At 42.7% G+C, this 12,013-nt stretch overlaps 1 protein-coding gene across 4 annotated transcripts in view; it reads left to right on the top strand.

The window, feature by feature from the left end:
* The first annotated feature begins 8,581 nt into the window (after positions 1-8,581).
* The window catches only part of BOK (BCL2 family apoptosis regulator BOK), a 39,700-nt gene continuing 36,268 nt past the window's right edge, over positions 8,582-12,013 (top strand). For 3 of the 4 annotated variants that reach the window (XM_082319215.1, XM_082319212.1, XM_082319214.1), the window contains exons 1-2: positions 8,582-8,841; positions 9,743-10,114. In XM_082319215.1, coding sequence (XP_082175341.1) covers positions 9,892-10,114 — 223 coding nt within the window. In that variant the 5' untranslated portion in view covers positions 8,582-8,841; positions 9,743-9,891. The remainder of the gene's footprint in view (positions 8,842-9,742; positions 10,115-12,013) is intronic. The other variant, XM_082319213.1, reaches the window with a different exon arrangement.

Genomic DNA, 12,013 nt, shown 5'->3' with positions numbered 1-12,013 from the left:
TCTCTGCAATTCAAAATGACAGCCTAACTCATTCTTCTGAGATGCTTCTGACCCCTTCTGCATTCGAGCTTTCCTCTGTGAAACTTCCACTGTGTCTTTCTGAAGCTGTTACTGTCTGAGCTGACCTGCTTTGTGAGGACAGCTCCAATGTGTGGGAGCCATTTGGAGACTCCTTGGAAAGGAAACTCATGTTTTCATTTGGGTGTTGCAAACCACAGTTTCTCCAGTGGAGTAAACCCATTGTAGTGCTGATCCCTGGTCTGAATTCAGTATGCAAGGTGTTATGGAGAAAAACGCCTTCTTTCTCTCTCCAGGTGACTTGACAGCTCTTTTTCCCCTTGCTGACGCAAAGTTTTCTCTTATCAGTACATGTTTTTCATGCCATTAAAGTAAAATATAGCACTAAATAAAACTGATTACTAGGATGCATGTACTTCGGAGAAAAGAACTCGCAGGCTGTGTATCCAAGACACCTTGTGGAAGGGAAAACTAGCAATCCATGTTTTGTTAAGGATTTAGAATTTAAGGAATTAGGATTCTGAAAAGCTTTTTCTGTCCTCTTGTAAGAGAAGAAGGTGCAAAGCTACCTGCTCTTTTATGTCTCTTTCCAATGAGGGGCTTAGTGCTGTCATCAAAATTCTGTTTATTAATGAACACTTCCATGGCTTCTGCTGTGTGGACCAAAGCTACCATTAACAGCTCTATCATGTGAGTTTCTGCAAGGTTCAGTGATAATTCATGTAAATCACTTAATCAGTCTCACACTGCACTGGCCTGATCTCATGGCTGCTTCTAGAACTGAAGTTCTCCTTAAATCATGAAGATTGTATTTCTGCTAACAAAATACTGTATGTAAGTTAGTGCCAGCAAGAAATTTTGTGCTGCTTTGGCTTCTATCCAGAGAAACTGGTCTGCGGTTACCAGGAAATGAGAAATCAGACCTTAAGTGAAAACATGCTTTGGGAGCAGGCAAGAGAAATAAGGCATAGCCCCTGTGCAGGTCTGTGTGAATCTGAGTTTGCGCTGATAATTCATGATGAGCATCATTTACTTCTTTTAAATCAAGAAGCTATGTCTGTTAAATGACTCATGCTGAACATCTACCCTGCTTTGCGACTTCTACTAGAGGGGCACCTCAGTCCCTTAAACAACAAACGTTTGGCAGGAAGCATACAAGATGGCACAGTGGCTGCCCGTCTTCCTCACGGAGGGCTGTGAGAGATGTGCTTAACTGCTCCCAGTGTCTTGGCTGTAATGGAAAGCACTGCCTGGGAGGGTTTCTCACATTGCTTGCTCCTCCCCAATGCAGCTGCTCTTAAATGTGTGATCTGATTGTGTATGTGTTATTTCTCACTGTCTTTGCCACACAGAATGATGCTAAACAACACTGACTCCCTCCGTTGCAACCACTAACCCTTCACTTACAATTACTGAAGTAACTACGCACTTCAGCTGAAACTAGTCCCTTGAATGAGATACCTCTCTTCCCCAGAACTGTAGCTTTATGTATTTCTACTTTGTTCTTTGAAAACACTTGACCTAATTCTAGTTTCACTGGTTAACCTCCTTCTTGCTGCTGAGTGACTTCAGATTTAAGCTGGCTAGAGTATTGCTGGTGTTTCTTCTCTGTATGAGCTGTGGGATATTGCCAGTTTGCGTGCACCTTCCTCAGATGAAATTTCTGGAATGTTAAAGGGAACTTTTAGTGCAAGTTTTCACTTAGAGTTTATTCACGTAGGTAAGTAAATATTTCATAGAATCATTTAGGTTAGAAAAGACTCTCAAGATCATCGAGTCCAATTTAAGCCCTTTCTTTGCTGTAAAACAAAAATATTAGAGCTGTGAGCACCTGTTGAAATCCTGAAGTGATGTAAAGCACAGCAGAGTGATATGTGCATGTCTTGCAAAATACAAGGAACCAGCATTGCTTATGTTGACGATGTTCTTCAGGCTTTTTGTGAAAAGTAATTAGTCTTGCCTAATATGTAGTAGATCCCCCTCCCCGCCCCATAATCAAATTACAAACTGAACTAGCTCAATAAGAAAGATTTCTCTAAGATTGCAACTTCTCTGAAGTTTTGACTTCATCCGAAAGTTATTGGTCTCGAAAGCTGCTTATTCATTTCAACACTTGACTCAGTTTAGTAGCTGAATAAAAAGTGTTCTGTGTTGTTGTGCTGGGTATGTTTTTTTTTTTTTTTCTTTTTGTCTCGGGTGCTGTTCTGCATTCTAAAAACCTTTTCAACTTCATGTTTGCTAGTTTAATTTAGCACATAAAATAGAAATAAAATGATGCCTTTAATTGCATTTTTATGAATGTTCAAAGGGGTGTATGCTAGCAACATGAAGTAAAAATAACCTACTAAGTAGAAGACACCCTGGACACATTCAGATTTCTGATTTGCATCAGCTGTAGAATTGCTTAAATAAACATCACTTTCCTCCTTTATAGCTAAGAAAGAAAACATAGCATTGAGCTGTGTTCAGATGCAAATAAACAGGTCTTAATTCCTGCAAGTCTGAGACTCACCCTCTCTTAGAAACAAGTATAAACCCAGATTAAAATCAGTGACCTCAGAGAAGACTTCCTGCCTGCTGACTCTTACATACAATTAAAATTGACTTGAATCACTTTGAAGTGGGTCCACCCTGAGCATCTTTGGCAATGACTTTTAACATCTGGCCAGATGTTTGCTGTTGTCATGCCAATGCCCGGTGCTAGAGTCTGATGCACTGCAGGAGGTGTGCAGGCTAGGCAAGAAGCAGAGCACTAAGAGCTTCCTTGCTCTTGCTGAACTGATGGTCCAAGACCTGTAGCAGATCTTTCCTGAGAGCCTGGAAAAATAACCAGGATGCTCTGTGGTGCCTAGGAAAGGACCACTAATGATGATGGTGGGGTTTTCCCTCTTTCCTGAGCAGGGGTGGGCATATGTGTCACCTCATCGCAAACACTCAGAGTGGCTACTGCACCCAACTGCCTTTGAGAGACATGTAAACAATCTGTCCCAAAGGTTTCCAGTCGAAGTAAGGGAGATGATGGAATTCAAAGTCAAAAAATGTGCCAGAAGGAATTGCTTTTGTCCTGGCTATTGTACGTGTCTGATTTGGATATCTCAATGTCAGGTAACAAAAAGTTGCCATCTCTTTTTTTTTTTTTTTTTTTTTTTTTTCTTCTCCCCCTTTCTCTTTTAGTTAAAGTCTCTTCCATCAGAAGTTATGAAAGCTGTCATCTTAAAAGTGCTGGGAAACCCAGGCATGCTGAGCAATCATTGCTCTTGTGGAAGAATCTGTTGATTACCTTCTGTCAGCATTTCTCTGTCTTCTACAGTGGACTAGGATCACCACAGCTGCATTTTTATATCCAGAAACAATGCTAGTGCTATAGTTTCATGGACATTTGTCTTGATGGCAAAGCTGAAATTGTTTCCTTCTGCTTGTAGCTACCTTGGTTGTACTAATACAACTCTGTCTGCACATATGCTTTGGATGGAAGGTTTATTGTATTTGGACAAAAAAATAACCAGCCAGCTCCCTGAAGCAGTCCACAGTGCCGGCAAACACAAAATTATAGCAGTGCAATTAGGAAGGACAATTTGGGAATGGGTATGAGCAGCTGGAGGTGAAGGTTGCTTTAGCTGACCCCGCTGCTAAAAAAAACAGCCTTATACGGCCCCACCGAGTAAGAGGGGTAAATCTTGTTAACCAAAGCAGTCTTGAAGAAAATTTTTGTCAGCATGGAGTTCCACAAACTCCTGGGGTGTATAGAGTGTGTAGAAATGCTTTGCTGGCAGTCAGGGTGGTACTGTGCATCCTAATGGCCAAAATGCTGCATGGCATAATCAACTGCATATGAAGGAATCATGCACTCCAAGTCTGATCTGTGCAAACTACAGACATCAGCCTACCCTCCTTGTCTGACAACTTGAAAAGACAGGGTTTTTTAAAAGCGTAGTTGCTGCCCTGCCCAGCTCTAGAGGCTAAGACTGAAGAGCCTGAAGAGCCCTTCTGACAGTCAGTAAGGGTTTAACTAAAAGCAGGGCTATGTTCTGGATATGCAAAATTTGAGTCTAAATCCCTCGGAATCTGTTTAGGGCATGAAGATGTGTGCAGGGTAAAGACTGCTGCCTTGTGATTATCAGATCCAGCAATCCATTTGCCTGTGTAGGACATGTCCGTGCACTAGCATGTGTCTTGAAGCATCAGATAAATGCGTCAGAGCTCATAAATGCTGCTGAGCCAGTGCAGAAGTGCCTGCACCAACTTCAGGCTCTTGAGATTTCAGGATCATTGCAGGCAGAGGCACTTGCCTGTCCACGTGCATGTATCCTGTATGGAAGTGATTCCCAAACCTTGTGGGTGATCAGTTGTTAGAATCGCTCATCCTCTGCCTTTGTTGGATAGAACTTGAAAGGGAAGAGTCCTCTTTTATCTCTTGGGGATAGTGATCTCATTAGGTGTTTTCTGCCTTTTCTATTTTGGTGGTATGGTATGTAAATATTTTATTTGTGTTTCAAAACAAAGCTATAGCTGTTGAACAACTTAAAGCTTCTTATTTCTTCTGTGTGTTTGCTGCCTTCTTGGCTTATGCGATGATCCATTCAGTAAAACGTGTCATTTTGAAGCAAATTAGAGGATAGAAAACAACCAAAACAGTTATATCTACTGTTATATCTAATTAGGTTCTTAAACTGATGACGCAGCCTCATCAAAGTCCTAGATTTAGCTAGAAGCTGCTGTTTTACACTGGGCAGCTGCTGGCTTGATACCTGAGTAATAATGGTTGGTTAAGCTCTTCTCGGGCAACATTGCCAGAATAAGATTCAGGAATACCAGTAGAGATGTTCTATAACTCAACTCATAGCACTGCTTGCTAACATTAAATTCATGCTACAGTTTCCCCTTCAGTGTGTTTGTACATCACTTCTGGAGTACACCATATCTTTGTCCTGCCTTTGTCAAAACATATGTATAACAAGGAGGTTGTGTCTACAAGCAGTGGTAGTGAGCATGACAGTGGGTTAAGAGAAGAAAACATTGGGTATCAGTGATAATCTATGTCAGAAACCTAAGTAATAGATTGGTTGCTAAACTTGATGCATGTAAGTCACTAGACCTGTATTCTCACAAAGGAGAACACTAAAGGCTGTGGAAGATAAGTTCACTGTGACACAGCCTCTTTGGTCTAGCACGTGACACTTGGCACCGCAAAATCCTGCTCCAGGAAAGGTGCTCCAGGGTGATCCCGATATGCAAGTAGTACAAATAACTGCTTGGCTTTCAGGAGGCTTTGAATCAAGACCTTCAGAAATGAGAGAAAGGTTCAAAAAGCCTCAGTGTTTTGCTTGGGTCCCATTAAGCTGCTACTTCCATGTATTGTTTTCCTGTTGCAGCTGGCAAAATATTTCTGTATAAAAAGAAGTGTTTCTTCTAGCCTTCCTGCTCCTCCTGTATGGTTTTGCAACCTAAAGCCCCACGTTGTAGGTGTTTTCACAGTGGTAAGTGATAACTTGACAAACACAGAATTGAAGTATTGCTGCAAAAATCAGACAGGAAGAGACAGTGGGGAGAAGATGGTATGTTAAAACTGGGTGAGAGAATGCAGAAGGTGGTTCAGGGATGGTTCGATAGAAGGCTTTGGTCTGGTTACAGTGCCAGTGTTTTGCCAGAGCATCTTCTCTCTGCTGAAAAACCTCTTGTAGCAGGCGGGGGCTAGTGGGGTTGTTTCCCAGGCTCTCTAGCTATGAACTGTGTGTCTCTGGCATCCCTTTGCTTCTCTGAGCCCTTAGTCTGCAGGTGTTTTAGAGCATCGGATCTATGTGTTACAGCGTGTAGTTTCTGCTGGAATTGTTGTAGGCTGTGTGAAGTGGCTAGGATTGGCACCATGAGGTGAAACAAAACAATGCCTCTGACAGAAACCAGGCCATGTCAACACAAGGCTGGAAATGACCTCCTAGGGCACTCAGGGTTATTCTTGTGCTGTTGCAAGAAACCATATCATGCAGACCCTTTCATAAGATCAGCGTGCTCACAATTAGCTAGCTATTTTGCTTCCACTGCAACTGTTAAAAGGCCTGTCCAGAGACTTACTTCTCTAATGGTTAAACTATTTAATATTGAGCATAAGCTGTCCACATTTAGACTATTGCTGTGTTCTTCCTGATGTGGTTTCTCCAGGGCTTGCTTGCACTTGACATGCTTATAAAATGTAGTCATATCTCTGTGGTCCCCTGGTTTTATAAATGAATGCTCCAAGTTGTTTTGGTCACCCCATCAGAGATAGGCAGGAGCTGTGGTATGGAGCCTGTTGTTCCAGGCAGAACACTGTCATGCCAGTAATAGCTACACCAGGAACAGTGGGTTTGGGTGATATAAGCTGTTTCTGCACTATTTCCTGATATTCCTTTGCTACAAAGGTTTTTCCAGTATAGATCTAGCCTCTAAGTGTTGTAGCCTAAACATACTATGGAAAAAGGGGCTCAGATTACACTGGCAGCTCCTTGGATTGTAACACCCTGTTCTTTTGTGGTCAGCTGAGCACTATATGCTGTGGTTTCATCTTTTTTTATTTATAGAGGTATCTTTCAGTGTGAAGCTGTATTTTTAGTGTGTAAATAATATAGGTAGAATACCATGCACTGTTGTTTTGTTTGTTTTTTTTTTTTTTATAGAAAGTTTGGTTTATTATACACAGCCTTAATGTTTCTAGTTTTTGTATCTTTACTGCAGAATGGAAGTTGAGGGGTGCTGCATGCTGTGACAGTCAGGCAGGGAACACATGGGATGGGTCTGGCACCCTCAGAGAGCTGGGAGGCACTGTGGCACTTGCGTATTTGCCAGAATTCTGGGAAACATTATCATTAGTTAAGCAATACTGATATTTAAGCACTCATCTTTGTTTCAGAGCTCTACTGAATAGGGACAGTTTAAATAGGACTACTGTTTCAAGCTGTCAGCTGCTGCAGGAAGCTAAGATGTAATTTTTTTAATAATTTTTCAGACCATCAGGCACACTCTGCAGAGAAAAGGTGGGTTAGGGATGGGCAGTAGCACAGGATCTCTGGGGTCTTGATTTTAGCTTCTATGGGATGGGCCTCTGTCTATAGTGACTATATTTAAATTTGAGGAAGGGTAGTGGACAAAAACAAATTTCTGAGAGAATCTTTGAGCAAATACTTCTGGTGCTGGAGATGCACAGTCACTATTGCCATCTTAACATGATCATATCAAGCTAAGCCAGGGGTCTCCAGCTGATGACTACTCCATACACGTACCTCTCCTTAACCTTGCTCCTTTCCCAGAAGAAGCCAGCTCAGAAAGAGGATCTGTCACCGGAGGGAGAAGAGGCTTTACCACAGCCCCCTTCCCAATGCAGCAAAACACTCTCCAGCAATCCAGTTAATGGCAGACCAAAACGTGTGCTCTGTGTTAAGCCTGTGCGTGAGTTGTGTGTTGGATGCTGGCCAGAGTTTTCGATACATCATATAATAAGGCTTTTTCATGCAGTTCATTTGTTCCTTTTTATCCCTCAATTTTGAGACCTGCATTTGTTCCTTTTTATTCATCAATTTTGACACCAGCAGTGGTGCACATTGTGCTTGGCAGTTTTTTGTGATCAACACCTTGGAGAGGTGTACTTGCCTCTGTCTTTTCTCAAAGGTGACAAGAAAGAGACGACAACAGTTACTTCTTGCTTCTGACCTCCTTTTGGAAAGGCTGTATTGTGAACATGCCACGTACCCAGTCATTAATCTACAAATTGTTATTTGTCGGGAAGAATTTGTGTTTGGGGTGGTAGAATTTCTTGTCTGCAGGAAACTTCTATTTCTAATACTTCTTTTGTTTCAAATCGTAACACAAAAAGCCAGCATTTGTATGTGGTCTATTGAGTTGAAATGGTATCACACATATGCTTAAAAAAAGTTGAGCAATGTTGCAACAAGAAGTTGATGTTGAAATTAATTTCTAAGTATGTTGGAACTAATTGAACTGTTTTCCTTAAACTTCATATGTTAGCACATCTTAGCAGACTGAGATGAGATGGACATGTTCCTGCAAAACACTTCATTCTGGACAAACTATTTCCTATCAACAAACCCACTTCATTTTTTTTTAACCGGAGTACTCATAGTTTGGGGGAATGCAAGCACCACTTGCTTTAGCCCCAAGCTGTAGCTCTCTTTGTTAATCACCTCCATCGTTTAGGATTGAACTGATATGACTTGCCCACCACTGAATTATGACATCCTGCTGTTGCCCGACTCGCCTACCATCTGAAAATGCCTGGCCAACATCAACTCTGCAAAAGCCACCATGGGAATTCACCGGGAGCTATTCCTATTTCAGCAGTGCATTCATCGCTTTCTGTTCCATGGGGTAACCTGGACCAGAAATTATGCTCCTACCCTCGCCCCGAGGACGAGTCCTTGAACAAAGCCCGGCACGCTCGCAGAACAACAGAGAACCTCCTTAAGAGAGAAGAAAGAGGAGGAGAAAGCGTTGCTCTCTAGCTCTAGCAACCCCACCTCCTGGTTATTTCATCTTCCTTACAAGGCTAAAGCTAGAAGCTTTCCTCTGCCGCCTGGGTCCCTTAAAAGCAGCACAGCAAGCCCCGAGGATCCTGGTGGAGTGCAGCCGGGATGCGAGGCTGACAGAGATGGGGAAGGAGGTACTGGCGTGAGCTCTGAGAAGAGCACGGCAGAGAAGGCTAGTGCTCTCCAGAGGAGAAGTGTGACAGTATCCTATGAATCCTAAACCAGATGTTCGTTGATGCAGATCTTCCAAAGAAACATGAAATCAAACCCAAAAAGAAATCGCTGAACAGGAAAAAGCGCAACATGAGAGGTAAATATATTTTTCATTGGGAAAAACAAAAGTAACTGGCTTTATTTCATTTGAAAATTGTTATTGTAAGTAGATGTCTAAAACTGGGGACTGAAAAATACATTTACTAACATCTGAATAAAGATTTTGGTCTGACTCTGACTTCAAAAGCAGCACTAGGTTAAAAAGTCAGATCAACAGATGAATTCAGGTGCCTCTGAAGAAATTTTTAAGTTTCTCTTTAGGCATTCACACCTGAAAACTTTTTTTTTTTTTTAAATCTGCTTTCCTGTTTTGCTCTCTCTGCTATTGCTAAAGGTTTTTGAGAAGTAATATGCACGTTGCCTTGGGGAGAAAAAAAAGAAAAAAAAAAATAAAAGAGAAAAAGAGTGGCAGCAGCAAAACCTAAACTGAGAATGTGGTAAACTGTCTCCAGTGAGACATTTCAAATGCTCCCATACCCCTTTTCTTGCACTAGTGCCATTTCTTCAAAGATCCATGACCTACTGAGCTGGAATGTCTGTTGACATCTGGTTGAGGTTACTGTAGCTCATATTTGAGATTCATTTTTTTCCAGTTTAATTGAAACAAGCTGAGATTGTCTACACATTCTATGAATTGTTTCCACACTCTGACCGTCTAGTGTCTCTGAAGGGTAGTTCTAGGACTGCCGAATCTGAACTGGAAAAGACGAAACACCTTGATAGTTCAAAACTGCAGCCCTTCTGGGGGTCGTGCTGCCTGTGAAAGTTAGAGTGGCTGAAAGATAGAAGACTTTGCCCCTTGTCTGTAAGATGCATTGAGACAGATGTTTTGCAGATATGATACTACTGCCTTTAGCGTAACTGTAAGGTATAATACTTGGGCTTCTGATTTACATCTTTGCAATGTTAGAGGACTTACAGATGCTTTTATTCACCAGGTAAAATGAAAAACTGGCCTTTTGAGAAGAGCTGCTGGGAGCTGTGACAAACCGAGAGGATTACTACACAGCTTCTGCAGATTCTCATCTAAGGTGTTGGCTCAGCCTTCCAGCAAGCGTATGCTGAGGTGTGGGTGCAGCAGCCAAGGATGGAAGTGCTACGCCGTTCCTCAGTCTTTGCTGCAGAGGTGATGGAGGTTTTTGACAGGTCTCCCACTGACAAGGAGCTTGTGTCCCAAGCCAAGGCTCTCTGCAGAGACTACATAAATTCGAGGTTAATTCGAGCGGGTGTCAGCTGGAGCAAACCTGAGTACAATGCACCAGTGCCTGGTGGTAAGCTGGCCGAGGTGTCCACCATACTGCTGCGACTAGGTAGGTCCCTGTGAGTATGGGTGGGAAATGAAACTATAGGGAGCAATTCAGACCAGACTAAGATTTCTGGAACTGATGAGTGCCAAGAGTCTTTTCATGTGATGATATAGAGGTTTTTCTTCTCTGCTTTGGGCATTTAGGTTTGGTTTTGGCGATCTTCCCTAAACAGCTCCTTTACTTGCATTTCCTCAGTCCCTTGGAGCATGGTTCAGCACAGTGTTTTGCAGAGCCACTTTTTTCTGAGGACTTGCAACAACTTAAAAGCATGAAGCAGTCCGAGAAAGCCCAACAGCAAACTAATTTTATCTGCATAAGACTCCAGCTGTGTAACAGTTTTCACAGTAATTTCAGTAGTCTTTCTCAGCTTGGCATTTTAACAGGTCTTTCAGTGTTTTCTCCAGACGCAGGTGACTTGGCTGCCGTGACGCAACCCAAGCTGGCATCTAGTAGAGTACTGCTACCTCTAGACTTGGCTTCATCAGTTGCTCGCCCAGCTGCAAGGACATTTAATTTGAGAGTAGTTGCTTAGACGGTGTGTGTTGGAGATTTTATAAAAGCTGCTTTTCAATGACAGTGTGTTGACAGTGTGTTTAATTTCCTTTGCCTACCTTAATCATTCAGCAAGACCTGAGTTTTCTTGCTTTTTGTTGGAGCAAGGAGGAGTTAGCTGATGTTGCCTGGCATACACTGACATTCAGTGCCCAAACTAGCCAGCTCCCCTCATGGCCAGGTGACTCCCAGGGCTTCAGGGAGAGCAATTTGAAGGTTATGCCTGTAGGCTGCTACATGAAGACAAGCTCTGGAGTTGTGCTTGTACCAGGAGCATCCTCTAAATGCTGACAGTTGCCTGGCCTTTTGCTTAATGTTTTAGCCTCCTGTGTGCTCGAGTCTAGCCCTTTGTCTTTTGGGATCCCAACACCCTAATTCTTGGAAGTTGCTTCCAACATCCCTGTTTGCCTGCAGGCTGGTATATTAGTTCACATCTGGCTTGGAAACTACCACTAGCATTTGCATCTGATTTAATTACGTCAAAGTTCAAATAAGTCTGGTGAAGTAACCTTTAGCTAGGCCTAAAAAACTCAGGACCAGGCTGGTCTCCCTACTTTCTCCCCTTTCTTTCTACTTCTGTTTGATATTACCCCAAATTTCTTTTTAAGGCATAGCTGTTTCTTTTAACTGCCTTTTTTTTTTTCATTCATTCTTTTTCACATTTTCTCTTCTATGCTGACTTTACTTCTATTTTTGTTTCCAGTAGTTGTTTGGTCTTTGTTGTTTTTTTGTTGTTGTTCTGTCAATCTCCCTGCCTCTTTGTCCTCCATTTCTTCTGTGCTTGGATTGGGGGTTGAGATTTTTTTGCTCTCAACCAGATCTTCTGTGGGTGGCCAGGAGCATGTTAAAGGGCAAGCAGATGGCAGTCTGGATCTGAAGGCGTCTCCTGGATGACTCTCCTGTTACTTATTCATGTCCAGATGGAAAGATTTGGCTGATAGTCCCAGGAACTTGGCGCCTTCTCTGAGCAAATCTGGAGAGCGCCATGTGGTACCCATGCAACAAGAAGGGTGAGGAGTCCTCCTTGTTAGGATGAAGAGTTGTGTCCTGTTCAGAAACTCCGCCTGCCACGTGGCCTGTCTGAACTTGTCTCTTCTGTGGCCAAGACCCAGGCAAGTGCCCTTTCATCACTGCACTGAGCTTCTGCATTGCGGGAACTGTCACTGCTGCCCTACTTTTTCCTCCATGATTACTGGAAGAAGGAGAAGCCCAGAAATTGCTCTAAATGTTGCAAAGTGCGCAGCTGGGCATCTGAACATGGACACCAAAGACCGCCAAGAACGTAACGTGCTGCTGGAGAGGTCCTGGAACTGCCGGGGCAGGGAGTCTCCATGAGCCTGGGACTGCTTT

This window comes from Platalea leucorodia (genome assembly GCF_965183815.1).
Source record: "Platalea leucorodia genome assembly, chromosome: 8".
Lineage (NCBI taxonomy): Eukaryota > Metazoa > Chordata > Aves > Pelecaniformes > Threskiornithidae > Platalea > Platalea leucorodia.
The sequence above is the reverse complement of the archived record's forward strand: the minus strand, read 5'-3'. Positions and strand labels throughout refer to the sequence as shown.